The sequence below is a fragment of the Symphalangus syndactylus genome, chromosome 3 (genome assembly GCF_028878055.3).
Source record: "Symphalangus syndactylus isolate Jambi chromosome 3, NHGRI_mSymSyn1-v2.1_pri, whole genome shotgun sequence".
Classification (NCBI taxonomy): Eukaryota; Metazoa; Chordata; class Mammalia; order Primates; family Hylobatidae; genus Symphalangus; species Symphalangus syndactylus.
The window spans coordinates 14333943-14360459 of record NC_072425.2 but is presented as its reverse complement, the minus strand read 5'-3'; the positions used below and the strand labels follow the sequence as shown (position 1 = coordinate 14360459).

The window sequence follows — 26517 nt, the reverse complement described above, 5'->3', positions numbered from 1 at the left end:
CCTACAATTATTTGGACCAAGCTTGTCCAACCCGTGGCCCACAGGCCGCATGCCACCCAGAACAGCTTTGAATATGGCCCAACACAAATTTATAAACTTTCTTAAAACATTATGAGATTTTTTGTGATTTTTTTTTTTTTTTTTTAGCTCATCAGCTATCCGTATTTTATGTGTGACCCAAGGCAATTCTTCTTCTTCCAGCATGGCCCACAGAAGCCAAAAGATAGGACACCCCTGATTTAGACTGCCTTGTGTCCTTCCCGCCTCCAGAACCCAGCTCACCCCTCCCCTGCCTTTGTCTTTGCTGCCCGTCCGACGCTCTCCTCTGCCCCTGGAGAGGAGCACGCTCTCTGTGCATTGCTGCCGTGGTCTCACGAGAGCCGTTCTGCATGTGCTGACCTCCTGTGTTTTATCTGAATGGTTTTCCTGGGGCTGCCTGACTCACTGCCCAGCCCCACTGGGAGCCCTTCAGGACACATTTCCTTGACTGGGCGTGCCCTGCAGTCATCGCCTCCAACAGGCCTGGGCAGGAAATGGGCTCGCTGACTCTCTGGCACCGTCTTGGCTCTGCCTGGCTAAGCTGGCAGTGGGGGAGCTGCAAGCCTGGGCTACGGCCAGGGCAGCCTTGGGAGAGGACACCCTCATGTGCTTAGAGTCTGTCCTCTTTGCCTTGCAGCGGAGAATGAGGTCGGCTGCCCCGAGGGCTTTGAGCTGGACTCCCAGGGAGCGTTTTGTGTGGGTGAGCGCCCCCCACCCTGGCATGGATGTGGGAGGCCTCTCAGCCTGGGATGGATGGCTTCTCCCAGCCAGCTGGCAGGAGGGCCTGGGAGCGGAGACCACCAGACCCCTTCCTGCCCCAGACAGGGACGAGTGCTCGGGAGGCCCCAGCCCCTGCTCCCATGCCTGCCTTAACGCACCCGGCCACTTCTCCTGCGCCTGCCCGACTGGCTTCACCCTGGCCTGGGATGACAGGAACTGCAGAGGTGAGGGAGTCGCTGGGAGGAGGGAGGAGACGTGCTCCTCAGACCTGACCCAGGTGTGCGGAAGGGTCCCCAGGGCCAGGACCCTGGCTGGGGACACAGACCTGCAGGGATGGCCAATTCTTGAGGGTGTTTGATGTCAGCCTGGGGGTCCCAATGCTATGTCCCCACCAGGCTCCTTCCTGCTATGGGAGCTGCAGATGAGTGAGGCCCAGGTATCAGGGGGTGATGGGCAGCCCCAGAGACATACGGGCGGTTATCACATGCTACAGCATTCTGAACCTGAACAGGCCTCAGAAGCTTTCCCAACACTCAGCATAATTTCCAATTGACTGAGACTGGCAAGTGAGTTGTCCCCCTCAGCAATGTTGCTGGATGACAAATCTGACCTCGGGTGATGGTGCTGATGCTGACCCCCAATCTGCATCCCTGCACTCCCACCAGGAGGGCCTGGTGCCAAGTCTCTGCTGGGCTCCAAGCCGGGTGCCCAAGGGGACGTTCTCTGCAGCCTTGCATTGGAAGCTGCAGGCCCAAGCTCTCGGGTCCCTTGGAGTGGGCCCTGTGTTCTGGGATAGGGAGCAGGACAATGGGAAGAGCTAGCAGAAGGGGTGGGGACCTTCTTGCCAGTGGCTTCTGGGCCTGTGGACGAAGCCTCTGTGGATAGGCTGGGCCAGGGTTAGGTGGCGAGGCAGGCCTGGGGATCATGTTCACACAGCCATCTGCCCTGATCTGCCCCCAGATGTGGACGAGTGTGCGTGGGATGCTCACGTTTGCCGAGAGGGGCAGCGCTGTGTGAACCTGCTCGGGTCCTACCACTGCCTCCCTGACTGTGGGCCTGGCTTCCGGGTGGCTGCTGATGGGGCCGGCTGTGAAGGTGACGGGGGCACAGCATGCGGCCTGTCCATACTCCTGGAAACCCAGAGGTTGCCAGGGATCAGCTGATAGGGGGCTGTGTGTCACTGGGCTCTGGGCTTCCAGGAAGACTGAGACTTTTGGCAGAAGGAGCACAGCAAGGCTGGGGACAAAGCCTGAGCCAGGCTCTGGAGGTCTGAGCCCTCCCCTGGCTCCTGGCAGCTGGCACCTTCTTTGATAGGGGTGTTTTCTTTCTGGACCTCAGTGTCTTGTCTGCTTGATAAAGAGGGAGCTGGGTCAGGGATGGCAAACACATGCTCCCTCTGCTGCCATCCGTTCTGTTCCCCCGCATGAATCAAGCCCCAGCTAGAGACCACTTCTGAATCCGTCTTGACCCAACAGCCCCTGCAGCCACCATGGAGCAGGTGCAGTCAGCCTTTGAGATAAAACCTAGGTGCCACCCCTGGACAGGTGACCTCAATGGTCCTTCCAGTTCTAGCAGTCTATGGCTGCAGGACCGTGGGTGCACCCGGCTCCTCTGAGAGACTGTACGGTGGAGAGGGAAGCATGGTGGAGCCTGACCCCAGAGGATCAGCCATCGCCATCGCAACTCTGTGGCCCCCAGGGCCCTTAGAGTGCCTGAAAACTCACTGGGCTCTCCTGCCTGCCACCCTTCCTGCCCCCTTTCCTCCTTTCTCACCACTTTCTTAGCTCTTCCCACATACCAGGCTCCCCTCCTCACCACGACCCCATGAAGAGGTCACATCTTTACCCTCTTTATGGATAAGGAAACTGAGGCTCAGAGAGGGAGAGTTCCTTGCCCAAGGGTTAGAATATGGAGAGCTCAGCGGAACCCAGGACTCCGCCCACAAAGCCCACCCTTTCAGCCCCTTCCTTTCTTTGGGACCTGGAACCCTGTTGACCTCCAACCTGGTATAACTGGGGGAGGTGCTACGAGGGCTGCCATGCAGCCTGGTGGCACTGAAACTGGAGAAGGGGACAGGGAAGAGGCCCAGATATGGAGGGGGATGGTCCGTCCCTTGGGGGAGGGGCTCTGGGCTAGACCTCCCCCCCGCCGACCATGCCCCTGCCTCCCAGATGTGGACGAATGCCTGGAGGGGTTGGACGACTGTCACTACAACCAGCTCTGTGAGAATACCCCAGGCGGTCACCGCTGCAGCTGCCCCAGGGGTTACCGGATGCAGGGCCCCAGCCTGCCCTGCCTAGGTACGGGGACACCCACCCTCTGGCCAGCACCCCCAGCTCAGGGGCTGAGAGTGTCTAAGGCGCCAGTGCTGGTGAGTTCTGAGAATAACCAAACAGCAGCCGACACTTTGCACTCACTGGGTGCCTGCCTGTGCACCAAAGCCTCAGCCTGACCCTATGGGGTCATCTTACGGGGAATTTCAAGAGTGGGAGGACTGTGGAGGCAAGTGAGTGTATCTCAGAGAGGCTTAGGAGAGGGAATGGATCTAACTGGGCCACTGAAGGGCTGAGGGGGAGCTGGAGTCTGGGATGATGCTGGGAGCTGGGGAGGCTGAGCCTCTGGTAGCCTTAGGTGGAATCAGAGAGGAGGCTGGGGTTGGTCCAGGAGAGGAGGATGCAGTGTGGCTCGCATGCAGCGTGGGAGTGACTGGATTCTAGGGAGTGCCAACAAAAGAGAAGGCAGGGCCAGGCAATGGCTGCAGGCTGCAGGGGGCCCTGGGCCACCTGTCTGTGCACACGCCTGACCCCACCCCTCTGCAGATGTCAATGAGTGCCTGCAGCTGCCCAAGGCCTGCGCCTACCAGTGCCACAACCTCCAGGGCAGCTACCGCTGCCTGTGCCCCCCAGGCCAGACCCTCCTTCGTGACGGCAAGGCCTGCACCTCACTGGAGCGGAATGGACAAAATGTGACCACTGTCAGCCACCGAGGCCCTCTATTGCCCTGGCTGCGGCCCCGGGCCTCGATCCCCGGTGGCTCCTACCATGCCTGGGTCTCTCTCCGGCCGGGTCCTGTGGCCCTGAGAAGCGTGGGCCGGGCCTGGTGCCCTCCTGGTTTCATCAGGCAGAACGGAGTCTGCACAGGTAAGGCCAGGCCCTGACCATCCATGGGACACTGCCATTATGGGCTCTTGGGCCCCTAGGGTGGGTGTGCAGGTGCCCCCCACCGAGTTCAGAAACCCAGACCTTCCTGGCAAGTGAGGTGGGTGGTGTGGTGGATGGTGGCTTCACCAATGCAGGGTGTCTCAGAGCCTTGGCTGTGCTACTGGGCAGGGGACTTCCAAGATGGGGTGGACTATTTTTTAAACCATTTGACTTCAGGACACTTTGCCCAGAGGGAGGGCATCCTAGGCAAGTGGTCCTGAGAACCCCCTTTGAGAAACACTCCTCTTAGCACTCAGAGGGAAAGCAGTCAGGGAGGGAGATTTTCAGGGGTGAAAGAGAATGTTCCAGGTAGACATGAGAATGTGACAAGGGACTGCTGGGTGGTGGGGGTGGGGGACGGCCCCTGGACCCTGCAGAGAGGGACAAAGAGGAGGTGGCCTGCCCTAGGGCTGACGCCTCGGCATTCCCGCCTGGACGGAGGCGTCTGTGGGGTGATGCTGCTTGCTCCTTCTATGCCTTGGTGAGCAGGGGGTAGGTAAGGTGGGGCTCCTCCCTCTCACCAAGCCCAGGGACTCCCCCAACCCCAAACCTGGGCTGGGAGGGGCAGGACAGGGAGAAGGAGCAGGGCCGCTTCAGAGCCCAGACGGCAGGTGTGTGGCCACGTCGGTGTCTGTGGCTCAGTGTGTCTCTCTGCCCCCGTCCTCTACCTGCCCCACCCCCATGCCCGAGCCAGACCTCGACGAGTGCCAGGTGAGGAACCTGTGTCAGCACGCCTGCCGCAACACCGAGGGCAGCTACCAGTGCCTGTGCCCCACCGGCTACCGCCTGCTCCCCAGTGGGAAGAACTGCCAGGGTGAGCCGGGCTCAGGCCACCGCTCAAACACCCTTGGGGCTAGGGCAGGCAGCGTGGGATGGGACATGTGGCATCTCACCTACTCCGTTCACTCCAGCCCCTTCACAACTATCCTGTGATGTGGGGCCGGGAGGCAGGCTCAGAGGGGTTCCGTGAACACCCCAGGCTCCCACAGCCATGCCAGGGCCCATCCCCTGAACAGGAGCTCTGAGATTACGTGGGCAGGCTCTGAAAGCAGCTCTGCAAGGCCAATCCTAGCTCTGCTGTGTGTCCCTGGGAAACTCACTTCACCTCTCTAAGCCTCTGGCCTCCTGGTTAAATGGGGCTAGCACAGTCCCCCCTCAGATAGCTGGGTTGAGAGCTGTGGAGGTTGAACACAGAGCCGCACGGCTGCTGCTGCTGGTATAGTAAGTGCCTCTAACTCCCAAACCGGGCACCGTTTCCCTGGTGTGCACAAACGGGGCTGGGGCCAGTCATGCTGCTTCCTCCACCCTAAAGAACGGGAACCATGCCTGCCCTGCCTGTCTCTGTCCCTCACGCTGCCATGGAGGTCACCGAACATCCTCTGAGAAGGGTGGGGCTTCCACTGAGGAAGACAGGATCAGGGGCTCTGTCCATGGGCAGTGGGCACTCTGGGTCTTTGGGCAAAGCAGCCATCCAGGGAAAGCCCCATCTCTCCCAGGCCCTCCTACCCAGCACTTGCTCAGGAGGCCCCCACAGTGCCCACCTACACGCCCTGGAAAGCCCTGGCCCCCCCAGGGAGATGAGAAGGTGCCGCAGGCCTCCAGCTAGGTGGTCACGGGTCAGACTGGCTGGGGACAAAAGGAGAAGGGCTGCTCACCTCACCGGTCCCCCAAAGGTACTTCTCCCCATGCACTCCCCCTTTCTCCTTTGCTGCATCTTTTCATCTCCCTCCCCCGCTTCACCAACTTCCCCATCCAGACATCAACGAGTGCAAGGAGGACAGCATCGAGTGCGGACCCGGCCAGATGTGCTTCAACACCCGCGGCAGCTACCAGTGTGTGGACACACCCTGTCCTGCCACCTACCGGCAGGGCCCCAGCCCTGGGTAAGGGTTGAGTTGGCAGGGCCTTGTGCCCTCAGGAAAAGCACATTTTTCAGTCACTCGGGGTGCAGAATGGCCCTGTCATTGTCACTCCCCACATAAGTGGTGCAGGCAGGAGCGCACGGAGCCCTGGGGGCAGGGAGAGGCCAGAGTGGGAGAGAACGGGGACACAGGAGCACACACACCAAACCCCAGACACGGGAACACCGTGCAGACTCACACACAACCCCAGGACAAAACTCAGACACGCCAGCACCAAACCCATCTCCCCCACGCCGCTCACAGCGGCCACGGACACTCATCAAGACGCACGGAGACATGGGGACCTTAGGGGTGGCAGCTGCTGCCCTGGAAAGGTTTCTCGCGGCGGGTGACCTGCCCCGGGCCTTACAACTGGAAACCTAGGCTGGGGTTGGAAGCGGATGCCCCAGGCAAGGCTAAGCGCAGTCTCCACCTCCAACCCCGCCCCCGCAGGGCAAATCCAGACTGGGTGACTGGGCCCAGGGGCACATCGCTCCCCTGTGTCTGCTGGGCTTCCCTGGGGCATGGATCTGGAAAGTCCGCTGGAGGGACCGTGAAAGGGCACGCCTCTGGCTTCTCTGGGTTTCAGTTTGTTGATCTCTAAAACGGGCTAGCGTGGGCGCCTGCAGAGAAGGCGGGTGGGGCTCTGCGGGAGAAGGACGGGCAGCGCGTGGGCGGAACTGCAGGGGCTGGCAGGGAGGTCTGAGTTACGCGGATGGGCCACGCTCCGACCGCACCCCCGAGTCCGCCTGTCCGTGTGTCTGTGCCGCCCGCAGGACGTGCTTCCGGCGCTGCTCTCGGGACTGCGGCACGGGCAGCCCCTCTACGCTGCAGTACCGGTTGCTGCCGCTGCCCCTGGGCGTGCGCGCCCACCACGACGTGGCCCGCCTCGCCGCCTTCTCCGAGGCCGGCGTCCCCGCCAACCGCACCGAGCTCAGCGTGCTGGAGCCCGACCCCCGCAGCCCCTTCGCGCTGCGTCCGCTGGGCGGGGGACTCGGCGCGGTCTACACCCGTCGCGCGCTCACCCGCGCCGGCCTCTACCGGCTCACTGTGCGCGCCGCGGCGCCGCGCCACCAAAGCATCTTCGTCCTGCTCATCGCCGTGTCCCCCTACCCCTACTAAACGGGAGAGGGCGTTGGCGGCCGCCCTGGCGTGACCCCCGAGGAAGGGGTCGAGGAGAAGCTTGGTCCACGCCACCTGCTGTGGCAAGCGGAGCGTCATCGTCTCCCGCCCCGTGCGTCAGCGAGACCTTGGGTCAACACGACCCTGCGCACAGCCTTGACCCCCCGACAGCGAGGACCTGACCTCACAGAGGGAGGCGTCCAGGGCGGCTCTTGGGTGGCCAGGCCCACAGGCAGGGCCCGGGGAAGCCTCCAGGTCGGATCCGCCCCTCAGTGGGAGCGGGACAGGGACAAGGGGCACCTGGACGCACGGGAGAAGGGGCAGACCCCGCGTTGGGGGTGGCAGCGGCTGTGGCCCGGCCACACCTGGCGGTGTCATTCTGAACCCTGTTGCAATATAAAAAGATTGTTTTTTTAACCAACTTGGTTTCTTTGTCTAATTATTTTGCTTTGTAGGGAAGGCTTTGTGCTGGGAAGGAGACCACGCCTTCTGTTCTGATCCAGGAGCACTGCAGTTTGAGTCTACCAGCCTTAGGAGTAGGGCGCCTCAGGCACCTCCCGGCCTCAGTTTCCTAATCCATAAAATATTGCAATAGGGCATTCCCTTCCCCCATAGGGCTGCGGGGGCAATTAAATGAGGAGTAAATGTGTTGCACAGACAGCAACAGCCAGTGGCAAAAAAATAATTCTTACTTTTTAGAGGCAGGGTCTTTTCCTGTCGCCCAAGCTGGAGTTGCAAATGACATGATCGTGGCTCACTGCAGCCTCGACCTCCTGGCTTCGCGATCCTCCCGCCTCAGCCTCCAGAGCAGCTGAAACTACAGGCACATGCCACCATGCCTGGCCTTTATATTAACTATTAATGTTTTGTATATATGTAAGTCATACAACATGATGCTTTGATACACATAATGAAATGGTTACTACAGTCAAACTAATGAACATATCCATTTGGATTTTGTGTGGGTTTGAAAAAAATAAAACATACCCATCATCTTGTATATACTTATTTTTGTGGCAAAAACACCTAATATCTACTCCGTTAGGAAAATACCAATGTGATATTATTATTTTGAGATAGGATCTCACTCTGTCACCCAGGCTGGAGTGCAGTGGCGTGATCTCTGCTCACCTCAATCTCTGCCTCCCAGGCTCAAGCAATCCTCCCACCTCAACCTCCTGAGTAGCTGGGACCACAGGCATGCACCACCACACCTGGCTAATTTTTTTTTTTTTTTGAGTTGGAGTTTCGCTCTTGTTGCCCTGGCTGGAGTGCAATGGTGCTATCTCGGCTTACCGCAACCTCCGTCTTCTGGGTTCAAGTGATTCTCCTGCCTCAGCCTCCCGAGTAGCTGGGATTACAGGCATGTGCCACCATGCCCAGCTAATTTTGTATTTTTAGTAGAGATGGGGTTTCTCCACGCTGGTCAGGCTGGTCTCAAACTCCTGACCTCCAGATGATTTGCCCGCCTCGGCCTCCCAAAGTGCTGGGATTACAGGCATGAGCCACCGTGCCCGACCTAATTTTTTAAATGTTTTGTAGAGATGAGGTTTCATTATGTTGCTCAGTCTGGTCTGGAACTCCTGGGTTCAAAGGATCCTCCCACCTCAGCCTCCCAAACTGCTGGGATTACAGGCATGCGCCACTGCACCCGGCTTACCCCAGTGTATTTTTATCTGCTAACTCTTGTTGTTTTCCAGTAGTAGACTCCTACAGCGGGCTTCTTTATGGCTTGCTTATTATCTTGTATCCTTTGCACCTTGCCCCTGGGTTTCACTTGCAGTCCTCTTCTGAGCTATCTTTTTCCTGATAGCACTCCCCCCACTCTGTGGGACGGATTATTGAAGGCAAGGGCCGCTTCTAGGCCCTGGCCTTAATAATTCATCTAATTTATCTACAGGAAGGGCCTTTGTTGGATGAATGAATGGACAGAAGTTTAGTGCAACAATTCCTAAGTAGTCCTTTTTTTTTTTTGAGACGGAGTCTGGCCCTGTAGCCCAGACTGGAGAGCAGTGGCGCGATCTCGGCTCACTTTAAGCTCCGCCTCCCGGGTTCACACCATTCTCCTGCCTCAGCCTCCCGAGTAGCTAGTATTACAGGCATGCACCACCATGCCCGGCTAATTTTGTATTTTTACTAGAAACGGGGTTTCTCCATGTTGGTCAGGCTGGTCTCAAACTCCCAACCTCAGGTGATTTGCCGGCCTCGGCCTCCCAAAGTGCTGGGATTACAGGCATGAGCCACTGCGCCTGGACTAATTTTTGTATTTTCAGTAGAGACTGGGTTTCACCATGTTGGCCAGGCTGGTCTCAAACTCCTGACCTCAAGTGATTCTCTTGCCTCAGCCTCCCAAAGTGCTGGAATTACAGATGTGAGCCACTGTGCCCGGCCCCTGGGGTAGTTTTTAAAAGGCGGTCAGGGCAGGCCTCACCGAGCAGGTGGCTTCTGAGAAGAGACCAGAAGAAGGTGAAGGAGAAAGTTACACGGCCATCGCAATAGAGGGGAGGGTGTTCCAGAAGAGGGGACAGCAAGTGTCAGGGCCCTCAGCCAGGAGGCTGAGGAGGCTGGAGATGAATGAAGTGGGAGAAAGGGAAGAGAGAAAGGTCGAGGGGGTGGGGTGGATCCTGTGAGGTCTTTGGGCCACCACAAGGACCTTGGCTTTGATGAGTGACCTATACAAGAGTACATGTATAGTTGGGTGTGGTGGTGCATGCCTGTAGTACCAGCTACCTGGGAAGCTGAGGAGGGAAGATCCTTGAGCCCAGGAGTTTGGGGCTACAGTGAGCTATGATTTGGCCACTGCACTCCAGCCTGGGTGAGAGAGCGAGACCCCATCTCCAACGAAAATGGTTTTTAAGAAAGTTATTGCATATCTGCGTGTTGGCCTATCTCCAGTGTGCTGGGTCTCGGGAGGAGTGTAGGTGAAACGGAGCTTGGCAGAAGCTCACGCTGCTGTTCGTCCTTCTCCTCCCATTCCTGCCCTTCTCCCTGGGCTGGCAGCAGCCCCTGCCTGGGTGGCCTCTTTGTTGCCAGCTGCCCCTGACACAGCCTCTGGGAGAGAGAGGTTGTCTTTTGCATATGGTTCTGAAGAAGAGAGTTCCTCTCTCCCTGTTTCTCCTACTTAGTGTGACATGGTCAGCTCCCTCTGTGTCCCCTCCCTCTCATCTGGGCAATGAGGAAAGTTGTCTGAGTTAGTTCCTTCTAGAGGTGAACGACAATCAGGCTGTCTAAACAGAGCTGTTCTGGGTACACAGAGAAAAAATCGCTGTGTCCATTTTACAGATGGAGAAAGGGGGGTACAGGGAGGGAACATGATCCAGTCACTTGACTGAGGTGTGACTGGTTAATGGTCAGACTGGGACTCTTGATTCCCACCTAGCAGCCCAATAGAACCTTCTCCAGGGCGATTCTTCCTGAAGGTTTCCTTCAAACCAGTCTGCAAAGTTTTTCTGTTAGGGGCCAGATAGTACTTTCTGCTTTGCGGGACATTCAAGCTCTGTCAAAATGACTTACCTTTGCCATTGCAGCGCAAAAGCAGCCCCGGAGGACCCATGAACAGATGGGCACGGCTGTGTTCCAATAAAATTTTATTTGTGGACACTTACATTTCAAATTCATTATCATTTTCACGTGCCATGAAATATTCTTCTTTTGATGTTTTTCAACCATTTACAAATGCAAGAGCCATTCTTAGTTTTGCATGCAGGCTTGACAAAAACAAGTTCAGACCAGAGTTTGCTGATCTCTGGTTTAAACCACAGAAATCACTGATGGTGGAAGTCCAGGCTGGGTGGAGAGATTAGAGGTGGCGGGAAGAAGTGGGGGAGGGGCTTCCTAGACCCTCCTGTACCCTATTTGTCCAGGGTCCACCTGTGAGGGCCTTCCTTGGGCCGAACACCCCTCTTTGTGCAACGCCAGGGGTCAGCGGGTCAGAACTGGAGCGCTGCTCTTCGCTAGGCTGTTAATTTTTTATGGAGCTGGGGACTTTGTGGAGGCGACGCAGAGGTGGAGACCCACAGAGGGGAGGGTCCTCTCTCACCTCTGCTGTCTCCTGCAGGCCGCTCCCAGTCTCACCCAGGCCTTCCATGTTTGTAAAACTACTACTTATTAAGTCTTTGTTCAGTGTCTTACAGACTTGAGATTTTTTGTTTGTTTGTTTTTTGTTTTTGAGACGGAGTCTCACTGTGTCGCCCAGGCTGGAGTGCAGTGGCGCGATCTCGGCTCACTGTAAGCTCCGCCTCCCATGTTCACGCCATTCTCCTGCCTCAGCCTCCCGAGTAGCTGGGACTACAGGCACCCGCCACCACGCCCGGCTAATTTTTTTTTTTTTTTTTTTTAGTAGAGATAGGGTTTCACCGTGTTAGCCAGAATGGTCTCGATCTCCTGACCTCGTGATCCGCCTGTCTCGGCCTCCCAAAGTGCTGGGATTACTGGTGTGAGCCACCGTGCCCGGTGACTTGGGTTTATTTAGTCCTTCCAGGAGCTCCAGAGCCAAGAAACAGCGTCCCCATTTCACAAATGAGAGAAGGAGAGCTCAGAGAAGGAAGCCACTTATCTCATCTCACACAGCCTGGAGGGGAAGAGAAAGACTCAACCCAGGCCCGTCTGACTCCAGAGTCCTGGGCTCTGACCACCAGGCTCCCCTGCCTCCACTTTCCAAGGAAGGGGAAAGAGAGGGCCAGGGGCAGGCTGAAGACAAGGGCCCTTGGCAATTGAAGATCTGAGGAGCAAAAAAGGGAGTGTCCATTCAGCCCCCCGCCTCCCCACTTTTCCCTCCTTTTCCATTTGAAGCTATGGAGCGGAGGCGGGGGAAAGGAGTGACTTACCCAAGGTCACACAGAAAGCCCAAGGCAGACCAGGCCTTGGAGCCAGATTCTGACCCAGTCCCTTCCTCCCCTACACTCCAACTGCTTACCCCACCCCCAAGGATGGTTACGAGCAGAGGAGGCCCCTCCCAAGCAAGCCGTAGCCAGAGCCAGAGAGTATTTTCCATCCAAGAAGGATGTTTGCCACCTCTCTTTTTCTAGCTGCCAGCTGCCATCGGCCAAGGCTCTGTCCAAGCCGCCCAGCCCCCTGGTGCCACCTGACCTCCGCGAGTCTGTTTGCACCATCGGGGTGGAAAACAGGCCTGCAGGTCGCTCTTTGAACTCCCTGATGTGGGTTTTCCACAAACCCAACAACTGGACTCTGTGTTCCTGTGGGCGAGGACTGGCAACCTAGGGTCTGGCCTGGAGGACACTCTCTTTTCCCAGGGCCAATGCCCAGGCTTGGGCAGCGGCAAAGTGGCTTCTGGTGCCAACCACGAGGAGGTTTCAGGGTGAGATCCTTGAAGTCTCTACACATCCAGGCCCCTTCACGCCCAGTAGGTACAGAGCCCTTGGGTGGCAGAGACAAGAGAGGGAGGCAGGAGGAAGCCCACTCCAGGGCTCTGTGCACAGGCTGTATCTATGCCTTTAGGTGGCTGGAGGCATTTGATGAGCTCACATCCATTAAGCTTGCCCTGTAGCCATTCAGACAAGTGGCCACAAAAGAGCTGAGGCCAGGCGCAGTGGCTCATGCCTGTAGTCTCAACACTTTGGGTGGTTGAGGTGGGCGGATCACCTGAGGTTGAGTTCGAGACCAGCCTGGCCAACATGGTGAAACCCCATCACCACTAAAAACACAAAAATTAGCCAGGTGCGGTGGTGGGCGCTTGTAATCCTAGCTATTCTGGAGGCTGAGGTAGAATAATTGCTTGAACCCAGGAGGCAGAGATTGCAGTGAGCCGAGATTGTGCCACTGCACTCCGGCCTGGGCGACAGAGCGAGACTTATCTCAAAAAAAAAAAAAAAGGTCAGAGCTGACTCTTAGAAAAGCCCTCTGGCTGCATTGTGGAGCAAGGAGCAGAGGGGATGGTGAGCACAGGCAGGAGGATAGGTGAGGTGTCTCCTGCAGAGGTGCATGTGAGAGGTCACAGTCATCCAGGCAAAGATAAGAGCAGTGGGGAGAGAGAGCAGGAACCAGAGCGCTCACATTGTTCCATTTTCTTGCTGGAGCCCTCAGCCCTCTGCTCTATGCCACTATCAGAGCTTATGACAAGCAACTGATCTGGTGGGGGAGGAAAAGGATAAGAGAGGCATCACTAAGGAGCAGTGTGTGGAAAGACCACACGGCAAAAAGGGCACGACACATTGAAACAACCACAGCCAGGCTGGTAGCAGCACTATAGTGGGTAAGGGCAGAGGAGGAAGTACAGCCATTGAGATTTGATCCTAAGAGTCATGGGGATCATCAAAACCTTGTTTCAGAAATCATTTTATTCATTAATATTGCAGTATATAGCTCTAAAACTTTACAAATCTTTCAATAAAAATATAACAACAAGCTGAGTGCAGTGGATCATGCCTGTAATCCCAGCGCTTTGGGAGGTCAAGGTAGGCAGATGGCTTGAGGCCAAGAGTTCAAGACCACCCTGGGCAACATGATGAAACCCATCTCCACTAAAAATACAAAAATTAGCCAGGTGTGGTAGCATGTGCCTGTAGTCCCAGACACTAAGGAGGCTGAGGTGGGAGGATCGCTTGAGCCCAGGAGGTAGAGGCTGCAGTGAGCCAACATCATGCCACTGCACTTCAGCCTGGGAGACAGAGGAGACCTTGTCTCAAAAAAGAAAAGTAACTACAATATCATTATTATTACACCTAAAAAATCAATAATAATTCTGTCTTGCTGTTATTGAATATCTCATCAGTGTTCAAACTTCCAATTGCTTATAAAAATATTTCTTTTGCACTTAAAAGAAACCAGGATCTAAATGAGATCTAAACGTTGTGATTTAATTTAATTTAATTTAATTTAATTTAATTTAATTTAATTTTTGAGACACAGCACATTTCGTGCCCAGGTTGGAGTGTGCAGTGGTGCAATCTTGGCTCACTGCAATCTCTGTCTTGGCTCACTGCAACCTCTGCTTGCCAGGTTCAAGCAATTCTTGCGCTTCAGCCACCTGAGTAGGTGGGATTAGAGGTATACACCATGACACCTGGCTAATTTTTTGGATTTTGACTAGAGACAGGGTTTCACTATGTTGCTCAGGCTGGTCTCAAAGTCTTGGCCTCAGCGATCTGCCCATCTCAGCCTCCCAAAGTAGTGGGATTAAAGGCATAAGCCACCACACCCAGCCTTGATTTTATCTCTTATAGCTCTTTTAACCCAAACATTCCCCTTCTGTTTCTTTTTTTTCTTAAAAATCAATTTAATTGAGATATAATTTTTTCCAGGAATGCAAGGTTGGTTCAACACCTGAAATCCAATCAATGTAACACATCACATTTGTAAAATAAAGGAGAAAATCATATGATCATTTAAATAGGTGTAGAAATAGCATTTGACAAAATTTAGTACCTATTTATGTAAAAATCTTTCAATAAATTAGGAAGAAAAGTGAACTTCTTCTGACAAAAAAAAAAATCTATGAAAAACCTACAGCTAACATTGCACTTAATGGTGAAAGACTGAATGAATCCTCTGCCCTAAGATCATGAACAGGGCAAGGATAACTACTTTTACCAATTCTATTCAACATTCTACTGGGGATACTGACCATTGCAATAAGGCAAGAAAAAAAGGTACAAAGGTAATAAAGGGGAAAGTAAAACTGTTTCTATTCATAGAGAACATTGCTGTCTACCTAGAAAATCCTAAGGTATTTACGAAAACCTACTAGAGTCAATAAGTGAATTTAACAAGGTTGCAGAATATGAATCTAATTTACAAAAATTGATTTTATATGCCAGCAACAATTGGAAAATAAAAATATCATTTATGATAGCATCAAAAAATTAAAATTCTTAGAAGTAAATTTGATGGAAGATAGGCAAAACTTGCACACTCAAATCCATAAAACATTGCTCAGACATCTGAACCATGATGGATCTCTTAGCACCTCCACTGAAATTGAAGACTTACCCTGATTTGATGATTACACATTGTATACATGGATCAAAATATCACAAGTGCCCCCAAAATATGTATAACTAAGATATATCAGTGAAAAATACAAAAAAAGAAAAAAAAGGAAATTGAGGACTTTTATACCACCTATCAAAGATGTCTTAACCTACCAAGTCTTCCTCTCCACCAAATGGAAGACTTAGGCCTTTGCCTAGGCACAGGCCTCCACCTGGCCAGTCATCCAAGGTGTCCAATAAAATAGTCATCTCAGAGCTGGGCCCTGGAGTACCCATACCTGTGACCCCAAGAAACTCTGTCTCTTAAAACAAACAAACAAAAACCTCTCTGGCTGTTGGGGAGGAAATGTTGGAGGGGCAACTAGGGTAACCGGGGGAACCAGCAAAGAGACTTAAGTAAGAAATTATAATGGTCTGAGTAAGAGAAGATGGTGGCCCTGTGTGGAGGAAGTGGAGGTGGAGAGAAAGGGGCAGACTTGATATATTTAGAAGATATGAATGTTTTTGGGTGAGGTGGCTCACACCTGTAATCCCAGCATTTTGGGAGGCAGAAGTGGGTCGATCACCTGAGGTCAGGAGTTCAAGACCAGCCTGGCCAACATGGTGAAACTCGTCTCTATTTAAAATACAAAAATTAGCCTGGTGTGGTGGCGGGCCTGTAGTCCCAGCTATTCAGGAGGCTGAGGCAGGAGAATCGCTTGAACCCGGGAGGCAGAGGCTGCAGTGACGGTGCCACTGTACTCCAGCCTGAGTGACACAGCAAGACTCCAAATAAAAATTAAAAAAAAAAAAAAAAGAAGAAGGTATGAGTGTCTCAGATCCCAGTGCCTTTATTTCTCCACCTGCTCAGGCCTAGGTGCTGCTTTGTTTTTAGGAATGCCACCAAGATCACTTACCTAGAAGGTGCAAAGGCTCCTGGAGGACCCCTGACCTAGGTGTGGGCAGGGGGTAAGATGAAAGTCAAAGGCCATGGTGCCCCAGCCTCAGGTGGGGGAATCCCTTTGGGCCACGCCCCACTGTGGCCCTCAGCACTACTCTGCAGGGTGAGGGCCAGGGCAGGGTGGAAGGTCCACCTGGCGGATGGAGGGGTCCAGGCAGAATATGGCTCATTCAGAAGCTGTCCGTCCTCCCTCACCTTGGTCTCTGCCTCTGGGCAACCACTCACCTTGCTGTTGGTGGCAGGAGGGTGGGGGTGGGAGGCAGGGTGCTGCTGGCAGTTTGGGCCCCTGTTTTCTTCTCAGGAGAGCTGTGACCTCACTGTCCCTCATGTCACTGGTGCATGTGAGTTAGGAAGGGTCTGTCCCCTAGGCTGGAACCATTTCTGTGGCAGGGAGTAAAGGTCCCAGCAGCCTGTGACGCTAGGACTGTGACCTCAGTTCAGCTCAGGCTGGAGCTAAAGCAGAGGATTTGGGCCAGAGCTTCAGACACTGGATTCTAGCTCTGCTCTGCCACTCACATGCTGTGTGGCCTTGGGAAAGATAACACCGTCTCTCTGTGCGGCAGGTTTCTGCCCATACCATGGAGATAACAATCACAGGTACTTCATACAGGGTAGTCGTGAAGGTGAAAACAGAATGCTTGCTCTTTCCAGGGCAGCCCTACCAATGAGAAAACAGGCTGCAGTGGGGAGTGACCGCCCCAAGGCCACACAACTGCTGCAAGGATGTCATTTTGTGGGCATTCCTCAGTTGCCTCCTGCTAGTGTGGAAGGCCCAGAGACTCCACGAGACCCCCAGCTGGTCCTGTGAGAGGGCCGAGGGGGGCCAGTTGTGATACCGTCTCCCAGCTGGAAGGGGCCTCAAGCCACCCATGCGCACCCAGCCCCACGTGGCTCACCAGGGTCCCCTTTGCCATCAAGGGCCACATCCCAGGTTTAGGTGTCAGAGAACTAAGGGGCTTAAGAGAGAACTGAGCTGTGGCTTTATTTGTGAATTGGTTTGATCCTTTTTTCCTTCTAGAAGGACTCACAGCTACTGTTGCATGCCATGGGCTTCAGGGGGTGGTGGGGGCTGGCTGGCAGAGGGGCTGAGAATGGATGGTGATTAAAAGGAGCGCTGACTCCAGGGTAGCGGCTGGGCAAGGCTTGGGGCTCCCATCCCCCAGGTTCAGAGCCGGCTGAGGACCGGGAGTCCTCCCCCCTGGGGTCGGTGCTCACTATGGAGCAACTGCCTTGGATGGGGTCCCAGGACTTGCTCTTTTACTGGGGCTGTGGTTGCAGTGAATAGGGCTTTGGAGCCGGCAGACCACGTTGGGAAATTCCTGATGTAGAGAAGCTTTTGAAGGCGGGCCTGGGGTCACAACTCCCAGCTGCTTTTTACAAGCAAGAGACTTCTCCTCTCTGAACCTCAACCTTCCCAACTGTCTAGTGGATTCGCAGCCAGGCAGTCTTTTACTCACTGCTTACTGGGTGCCCTCTAGAGTCTGGGCAGGTGCCAGGCTCTGAGAAGACAGGCCAGCAATCAGCCCTGGCCTAAGGGATGAAAGCCGGGCCTTCCCGCGCCGGCTCACCTCGGGTTTCTCATCTTTACTCGGCTTCCGGAGGCTACGGAGGGGAGGGAGGGGCTCTGGGGGCTGCAGAAGGCCCAGGCTGCCGGCACCAGATAGAGGTGAGCACGAAGCCCCCTACGCCAGTGGAACTTTTATCCCGGCTCCCACCTCGAAGCGTTTGAATGCTTCCCCAGGGCCAGGAGGCAAGTCTCTCGAAGGACGGCTGCGGCCACCCTGCGCCCCTGAGTTACATGGGTCGCAGCCACTGCCGCCCTCCTTGGCGCCTCCAGCCCGCGGGCCAGGGCCAGGAGCCGCGAGCCGCCTGAGTCCCCGCCGGCGCGCCCCTGGGAGGATGAGGCGGCGCCGGGCCCAGGCGGGGACCTGGTGGGAGGCGCGGGGAGGTGGGGACGAGGCCGGGCGAGGCGGGCCCCGCCCATCTGCAGGTGGCTGTGAACGCTGAGCGGCTCCAGGCGGGGGCCGGGCCCGGGGGCGGGGTCTGTGGCGCGCGTCCTCCCCACTTGTCCCCGGTCACCGGCCCTGCCCCCGGGCCCTGTGCTTATAACCTGGGATGCGCACCCCTGCCAGTCCTGCTCTGCCGCCTGCCACCGCTGCCCGAGCCCGGTAAGGAGCCCTCGGCCCCTCTCGCTGCTCACTCCCTAGTCGAGAGCACACCCTTCCCGGGCCCAGCCGAGGAGGGGGAGGAGACGCGCCCTCCGGGGCTCGCGGAGGCAGAGGGCGGACCCCGATCGCCACTTGCCGGGGACTGGGACCGAGGCAGGAGGGAAGGGGCTCCCGATGCTCAAACGCCTGGCACCGGATTCCAGATTCCTGGAGCCTGGGGGACGCGGCGGGGGCGCGAGTCTCCGGGGTTCGAAGAGCGGGTCGGTTTATTTGTTCCCTGCGCAGCCGGGTCCTTTCTGGACTCCTTCTCGGATCCGGCTTCCTCTGTGTCGTGAAGCCCCCACACGGAGACCTGGGGAGTCCAGAGCGTGTGGTGGGGCTCCCGATTCTCTCTCCCTCTCTCGGACTCGCCGTCTGTCTCCACCTCTATTTCTCTGCGTAAAACCAGGATTCCAGCCCCTCTGGGGCTTGGACGTATCGCTTTCCCCGCAGCCTCAATTTACCCTGGACAGATGGGCATGGTGGCCCTGGCTCCCTTCCCTGCAGGGAGCGGCAGCCACCCGGCCCTCCCCGGTGGGGCTGGCGGCCTCGCGGCGGGGTTTCCTGCTGGCCTGGGCTGGGCTCTGTGGGAGGAGCCGTGCCAGGAATATCTTCTATCCGGGCTGCTGTTGCCTTTGGCCCCTGGGCGGCTGCGCCCTCCAGGGAGGCAGGGTCATTGTGAAAGAGAGGAAACTCCTCTCCCAGGCGGCCAGGGCTGTTCCTGAGGAGGGCTGGCCTGGCCTCAGTATTCTGCTCTGAGAAGTGGAGAGTCCACTCCCGGGCAGCCGGCTCAGGCTGCAGGTCTCAGGGCAGGAACAGACCTGTACTCTCCCCAGGGGTAGATCAAGACCTAGGGGACCTGGGCTTTGATCCTCCCGCTCCCAGCAAGCACACCCAGTGATGGGGAGAGCTGGGAGGCCTTGGCTCAGCCTCCAGATTCCCAAGCTTCCTTTTCATTTTCTTTTCTTTCTAAAAATTTATCAGAGATGTGGACTCGTCATGTTGCCCAGGCTGGCCTCGAGCTCCTGGGCTCAAGCCATCCTCCTCCCTCTGGCCTCCTAAAGTGCTGGGATTACAGGCTCGAGCCACCCGAGGCGCCTGGCCCCCAAGCTTCAGTCTGTTAGAGCTGGCTGGGGCTGAGGGCTCAGGAAACATTTAAAGATAGTGTGAGGCTGCTAAGGGCTCTGTAGACTGTTGGGCGCTGGGCCTGGGTCCAATTGCCCAAAAACTGTGCCTGGGGTTAGGTTCTGATGAGAGGGATGGAGAAGCAGCCACACGGACTGGGAAGCTTGGCTAGGAGCAGGAACTGGAGGCGTCTCCATTCCAAACTCCCTCTCCTGCCCAGACCCCTTAGGCCCAGGGCCTAGGGCGGGAAGTTTGGGGGTGGGGGCGGGGCCCTGTCCTGGCGGGGCCATCTGTGCACCATGCTGAGAAGTAATTCTGGGTCTGCTCTGTGTGGGTGGATCAAGTGAGTGAATAGTGACTCCTGCCTGCTGAGCGCCTGGCTGGTGCTGGGGCAGGCACGTGGTGAGAGGGAAGGGGAGGCCCCACTCTCAGCACAGTCTCCATTCCTGTGCTTGGGAAGCAGGCTCAGGGCCGCAGGAGACTTGGGGTGGAGCCAGGCCCGGAACCTCCTGCTGCACAAGTGCTTCCCCCTTCCAACTCGGGCCCATCTCATCTTTGGCCCGTGGGTGCTGGGAGGCCAGCCAGGTCAACCAGATGCCTCATCTGAGCACTGACTACACAGCCCCCAAAGTCTGTGGGGCCCACAGATGGCTTGCCTGTGGGCACCAGGCACCCATGTGGAAAGAAGTGACTTCGCTGGAATTCAGAGTCTAAGGCTCTGATTTCTGATGTAGCTTTGGGCAAAGTTGATCTTCCAGGGCGTGGCTCCCTCCCCAGACTTGGGGTAGACCAGGCACCCATAGGCACTTTGATATGAGTTGAATGAACGAATGAATTAATGCGCCCTTCTTCCATCACCAAAGACAAACTGAGCTCAACTGAGTTAGAATGTCAGAGGGGGGTTGCAGGGGAACCTTCCATGGGGCAGTAGGCCTGAGCTGTAGCACACAGGCTCTCCAGAGAAATAGTGGGCAGGTTGGCCATGAGTCACTGGGGGGCTGGTTTTCTGGAACGTGTGTAGAGTCAAGGGGAGATCTGAGGTCTCCTAGGAGCCAGGGAGTGTAAGGCCCAGTGCAGGGAAGAGCACGTGGCCTGCAGTCAGGCTGGGTTTGAAGCCGCTGGCTTGTGACCTGGGCTAGCCGCTTAGCCTCTGCCTCTTCCTCTCCAAATAGGTGGTAATGGTAGTCTCCACCTTGAGATGACGCACCTGTGACTCTGAACTTAGTAGCTGCTCTTTTTGTCATTCCAGCTCTGATGTTTTCAAGTAGCACGAGTTTTCCTTAGTGTCAAGTGAGCACCCAGGCTGGCCTGTTTGCTGGAAGCAGGACAGATGGCTGTGGCTGGGGCCACAGAGAATGCCATCCCAATGAAAGCCAGGTGGCTCTGGTACCTTGATTCGAGGCCACCTTCCCTCCTCCCAGGTGTCTCTTCCGGTGAAGGAGGGCTGGAGGGCAGTGGGCACTTGCCAGGGAGCTGGAAAAACCTGCCGGAGCCGGCTCTTTCTGGGGTATGTGGTGGGGGTGGAGCTGGGACTAGGGGAGGCTGCAATCAGCCAGGATCTGCCTGCCAGGCACAGCTCCCAGGAAGAAAGCCCAAAGTCCTGGAGGGTCAGACCCCAGAGGGCTGTTAGGTTGTACAGATGGGGAAATTGAGGCTTAGCAAGCCAGGAACTTGGCTGAGGTCAGCCATGGCAGTGGTGCACAGACCATAGTGGGCACATGCTTGGTGCCCAGCTCTGGGCTCCATCCCCCAGCATCTCACCCAATCCTTACAGTTGCCCTGTGGGGAGCAGGCTGTTTGCACCCCTATTTTGCAGCTGAGCTGTTATGCTAAAGAGCTGAAGCCACTCAAACCCGTGTCTGGTGGACTTGACCTCTGTGCTTTGCCTGGAGTGAGCACTCACTGGATTGCAGCTGTGGTTCCTTCTCTCCCTGTCACTTCCTCCCCGACTTCAAGCCCTCAGTTTCATTTAGTTTTTGCCTCAGGCTGCAAATGCAGCTTAGGGACCTGGGGAGGCTGAGGGAGGGGGGTGCCCCACCCGCTGCTGGGAGGGCAGGAGCAACGCTGCTGTCTGATTGCATCATTTTCCCAAGCCCATCTGCCCAGCTCATTTCTCTGCATGCATACACAGGCCCCAACACCCACACACGTGCATGCACACAGGTACACATGTGCAAGCCCAAACACATCACACACATGCATGCACACACATTGTGTACTCTCAGGTACGCACCCCTGGGTGCACATAGGTGCGCGCGCACACACACACACACACACACACACACGCTGTCTCAGGTACACACGCCAGGTCCATGCATTGCTTCACACTGACCAGCCCCAGAGGCCGAGGGCCTCAGAGCCCACACCTGCCCAGATACAACCTGGCAGGCAGGAGGGGCTCACTGGTTTCTTTTGGTTTATTTAAGACAGAGTTTCACTCTGTCACCCAGGCTGGAGTGTGGTGGCATGATCTTGGCTCACTGCAACCTTTACCTCCCGGGTTCAAGTGATTCTCATTACCTCCCGAGTAGCTGGGACTACAGGTGCGTGCCACCACACTCAGCTAATTTTTGTATTTTTAATAGAAATGGGGTTTCGCCATGTTGGCCAGGCTGGTCTGGAACTCCTGACCTCAAGTGATCCTCCCACCTCGGCCGTCCAAAGTGCTGGGATTACAGGCGTGAGCCACTGCGCCCAGCCATGACAGCATGTGTAGGACTCCCCAGCTTCAGGGCACCCCAGCCCTCTTTTTGTGGTGAGGAGTTGACCTCCAGAGAGTAGAACTAGCAACATTGTTCTAAGTGTCTGCCACAGGCATCTGGGAGATGGTCCCTGTTTCCATGGAGCTCGTAGTGGGGGAGAGGGCAGTTAGAATACAGCATGATGGCCGGATGTGGTGGCCCGTGCCTGGAATCCCAGCACTTTGAGAGGCTGAGGCAGGCAGATCGCTTGAGTCCAGGAGTTCAAGACCAGCCTGGGCAATGTGGTGAAACCCCATCTCTACAAAAAATACAAAAATTAGGCAGGTGTGGTGGCATGTGCCTGTAGTCCCAGCTACTTGGGGGTGGTGGCACTGAGCTGGGGTGGGAGAATCCTTTCAGCCCAGGAGGTTGAGGCTGTGGTGAGCTGAGATTACATCACTGCACTCCAGCCTAGGTGACAGAATGAGACCCTGTCTGAAAAAAAAAAAAAAAAAGATACAGCTCTGATGGGCAGGAGGCATGGTGGGTCACTGAGGCGATGCAGGTGATCTAGCTGTTTCTGTGGAGCTGCCCCTCTTGGCCCCAGCTGCCTCTGGGAGGGGGCAGGAGCAGGGGTGACTGTCAGAGCTGGGTGAATCTTGGGTCAGCATCATCAGATCACACTTGCCCAGGACTTCCCTTCCTTGAGTCTCCGGTGGTGGTCTTGTACCTATGAGCAGTGAGTTAAGGAGCCGAGCTGATCTGAGTTTGAGTCCTGGCTCTTCTGCCTACCAGTCAAACAAGACGCAGGGCAAGTTCCTTAGCCCAAGCCTCAGTTTTCCTGCCTCTAAAATGAAGAGAACCCCAAATGGAAGGGCTTGGCCTAAGACGGACATGTCCATTCCCTTGATTGTGGGGTTGATGTCACAGGCGCATCCGCATACCGAAACTTGCTAAATTGGACACAAAAAAATATGTGATTATTTTTGTAGTTGATGAATGTGCTGATTGGGTATTCTCGTGTGTGTGTGAGGTGCCACCCTCAAACTTTGTTATGATGTTGGCACATTACCCATATGATATTAAAAAAATGCAATTTATGATATGTCAAGTAGACCTCAATAGAGCTGTTTTAAAACATACAACAGAATTTCCCCCAACCCAACCACACCACCCGCACCATCACACACAAACAGGGGTAGGCTTCCACACATTTCCTAAATGCCTTCTGGAGCAGGGGGCAGGAGGCAGGAGGCAGGAGGCAGGACAGGTGGCTCTGGGGCTCCTGGGCCTCCTCGGCTCAGTGAGGCTGCTCACAGGAGATTGGGTGGCCGGGAAGTAAGGTTTAGGGCCTCTGGGCCAGCCCGGGTTACCTGCAGGCAGCTGAGTAGCTTTGCTTTTGCAGAGTAGTTCACTGCACTGTGAAGACAGATTCCAGACGCCGGGAACTCACGCCTCCAATCCCAGGTATTGCCCACCTTAAGTCCTGCCTGCCTCCCTTCCTCCCTCCTTCCCTCCATCTTGCATGGCCAATTGCCTGGCTGCAGTTGCCATGGATACCACCTGCTGGCTCCAGGGTTAGGGCCTGCTGAGTCACCAGCAACTCAGCGGCAGGGGGTTGAATGCCCAGTAGGGACGTTGTGGGCACCGACTAGAACCATCTCCTCTGCCCCAGCTGCATGGCCCATGAGGTGTTTCCCCTTCTAAGTCCAAAGGGCAGCACAGGCCTGTGAGCCCCGGCTGACTGGCGGGTGGGACTGTGCAACATGCAGGGGACTGAATTCTCACGTGACGGAGCTCCAAAGTCCACCTGGCTACACGGCTGGGCTCTGCAGCACAGGCCAGGAGGCCTGGGAAAGCCACTTCTGCTCCCCGAGCTTACAGGTGCATGGACAGTGCTCAGGATAGCCATGCCTGCCCCACTGCAATGGTGATGGCTGGGTGTTCCCTTCTGGGTTCCGCTTCCCCAATAGTGTCTATTAAAGACCCTGTTTGGGCCGGGCGCGGTGGCTCACGCTTGTAATCCCAGCACTTTGGGAGGCCAAGGCGGGCGGATCACGAGGTCAGGAGATCGAGACCACGGTGAAACCCTGTCTCTACTAAAAATACAAAAAAATTAGCCGGGCGTGGTGGCGGGCGCCTGTAGTCCCAGCTACTCGGAGAGGCTGAGGCAGGAGAATGGCGTGAACCCGGGAGGCGGAGCTTGCAGTGAGCCGAGATTGCGCCACTGCACTCCAGCCTGGGCAACAGAGCGAGACTCCATATCAAAAAAAAAAAAAAAAAGACCCTGTTTGACTCTGACCTTGTGACGTTGGTCAGACTCCGGTGGAAACATTCCCATGCAGAGCAAACATGCCCTGTACATTCAGGAAATGCGGGATGCTGGGGCCAGGTGTCCATGGAGGCTAGAATCAGGAGGCCTGGGCCCACATCTGCCCCTGCTGCTTGTTGATCAGATGACCTTGGGCAGATGACCTCGTCTCTCTAACCCTGGTTTCCTGTTCAGCAAACTGGACACAGTAAAGGCACCCAAGCCCAGGGCCACAGGAGGCATGTGGGGGGTGGCGGGCAGGGCGAGCCCAAGGGCAGCCCAGGATTCAGGGAGAGCCCTCAGGGAAGAAGCATTGCTGCAAAGACCAGGAGACAGGAGGCCGTGGCGACTTCGGGAGGCTGCATTGTGGCAGAGGGTGGGGCAGGATGGGAGACCGCAGCCACTTCCAGGCTGCAGAGGGCCTGGCTGCAGAGAGCCCGCTCGCCCATCTGTCCCCCCGGGAAGGGCCGCTGGTTGCAGAGGTCTTAGGCCTCTGCCTATCTGTTGCCTTCCCTCCCTGGGCTTCAGTTTCTCTACCTGCACACTGGGGGAGGTTGGTCTCTGAGCCCCTCCGAACTGGGCATTGGCAGAGTTGAATTCAGAGGCGCTCACATTTGGAGACACGATGTCTAAAATTCCAGCCAGTGAAGGTTCCATGGGGTTCCAGGTAGGAGAGGGACTGGGGCTGGGTGCCTGCCCCACAGCATCCTGCTCCACCTGCAGGTGGGCGGCGGCACTGCATGCTGGGGAAGCACGGATTCCTGTGCCCTCTGTGACCTTGAGCCTGCCACTGACCACTCTGAGCCCTGCTGTCTTCCTCCCCAATAGGAATGACAACTCCTACTTCATGAGGTTGTAGTGGGGGCTCTGCGGCACAGGGAGATCCAGCTGAGGCTCCCAGGGCCCTGCCTGGTGCTTGGCAAGGAGCAGTTCTGATGGGGGATGTGTCAGCTGCCAGAAGCTCAGAGCCAAGGCCCTCCCACATCTCCTGCCTGCGTGCATTCTTCACGTCCTGGCCTTGGGCCAAACTGCTCAGCCTCAGCCGCCTTCCCTCGCTGCTGGGGGATCAGGTCCAAGAGATGCCTCTCCCCGACCAGCCTAGGACTGCAGTCAGCATTCCCAGGCCCCAGTGTGGTCTGTGGGGCTGTGTGCAGAGTGTGCGAGGTCAGGGTCCCCGGGGGTGGCAGGCGCTGAAGGTGAACATCCTGTTCCCGACCTCCAGTGGCAGCTTGCCTGGGAAACAAGGCTGTCCGAGGCCAAGGTCGGGGCTGGGCCGTCTGCAGGGGCTGGTGGGGGGCACTGGCTGTCTCAGGGTCACTCAGGTTCTTCCTCGACTCCCGCCAGACGCTATGTCCAGCAAAGGCTCCGTGGTTCTGGCCTACAGTGGCGGCCTGGACACCTCGTGCATCCTCGTGTGGCTGAAGGAACAAGGCTATGACGTCATTGCCTATCTGGTGAGGGAGCGACCTGGGTGTCTGTCTTCCTGTGTGTCCCGCAGCCTGTCCTGTCTGCCCCCTGCCAGCCTCTGTCCGAGTTGTCACCCTGTCTACTCACTGTCACTCATTCAAGCCTGGCCTCTTCTCTCTAAGCCTGTTCTGAACTGGAACTAAGAAAATAGCTTCTTGTTATACTGCCTCACTTTCTCCATCTGCAAATTGGCCATCCTTGAGACGCCTTCCAGAGCCAGGTGATGGGGGCATGGGGAGGGCACAGAAGTGAACTTGGCAGTGCTGCTGGCTCAGCCTGCTTGCAGAGAGGCAGTGGGCTGGGACCTGCTGCCAGCCCTGGGAAGGCACACAGTTTTCCCATCTCCAGAGTACTCTGTCAGCCTGCAGTAATTCAGCAAAGATTGTGAAATCCTGAGCTGGAAGGACCCTGGGGGATCACCTGGTTCTGGGAAATAGGGGGATCACCTGGATGGGAAATAGGTCACAGGTGATGGGTTATGTGTGATGCCACTTCCCCATCCAGGGCCCATAGGAGTCATCCCTCTCAAACCAGCTCCTCTTCGACTGAACCTGGCCACAGCTCTGAGTCCTTCTCTGGCTGGCTGTGCTACACAGCCACTCTTGGGTGCAAATTTTAGAAACTCAACTCAAACCAACTTATGCAAAAAGGAAAGGGAAAAGACAATTCTTGGCTCACATAACTGAGAAGTCCAGGGTTAGGATGGCTTTAGGCAGGGCTGGATCCAGGTGCTTCTAAGATCTGTCTCCAATTCTACTTGGCTTCATTCTTGGCCTCTCCACAGGGCAGGCAAGGCTCATGGTCACCCTCATAGCCCACCTTTCCCAAAAAGGAGGGCTTACCCCCAGTAGGGCC

The 26517-nt window shown here is 56.1% G+C and overlaps 2 protein-coding genes and 1 non-coding gene across 7 annotated transcripts in view; all 3 read left to right on the top strand.

Annotated features, from left to right (window-relative positions):
- HMCN2 (hemicentin 2) overlaps positions 1-7959 on the top strand; it is a 172615-nt gene extending 164656 nt beyond the window's left edge. For 3 of the 4 annotated variants that reach the window (XM_055270698.2, XM_055270699.2, XM_055270694.2), the window contains 8 exons: positions 677-739; positions 861-983; positions 1720-1854; positions 2931-3059; positions 3579-3899; positions 4654-4773; positions 5716-5842; positions 6637-7959. In XM_055270698.2, the coding sequence (XP_055126673.1) occupies positions 677-739; positions 861-983; positions 1720-1854; positions 2931-3059; positions 3579-3899; positions 4654-4773; positions 5716-5842; positions 6637-6982 (1364 nt within the window). In that variant the 3' untranslated portion in view covers positions 6983-7959. Of the gene's footprint in view, positions 1-147; positions 496-676; positions 740-860; positions 984-1719; positions 1855-2930; positions 3060-3578; positions 3900-4653; positions 4774-5715; positions 5843-6636 lie in introns of those variants that run through there. The other variant, XM_055270700.2, reaches the window with a different exon arrangement.
- Positions 7960-17750: 9791 nt separating this feature from the next.
- ASS1 (argininosuccinate synthase 1) overlaps positions 17751-26517 on the top strand; it is a 55381-nt gene continuing 46614 nt past the window's right edge. Inside the window, exons 1-3 of one of the 2 annotated variants that reach the window (XM_055270691.2) lie at positions 17751-18039; positions 23290-23351; positions 25540-25649. In XM_055270691.2, coding sequence (XP_055126666.1) covers positions 17987-18039; positions 23290-23351; positions 25540-25649 — 225 coding nt within the window. In that variant the 5' untranslated portion in view covers positions 17751-17986. The remainder of the gene's footprint in view (positions 18040-23289; positions 23352-25539; positions 25650-26517) is intronic. The other variant, XM_055270693.2, reaches the window with a different exon arrangement.
- Positions 22867-22966, top strand: LOC129479998 (small nucleolar RNA U13). The gene has a single exon (XR_008656910.1). It is a non-coding gene; the product is annotated as a small nucleolar RNA U13 (small nucleolar RNA).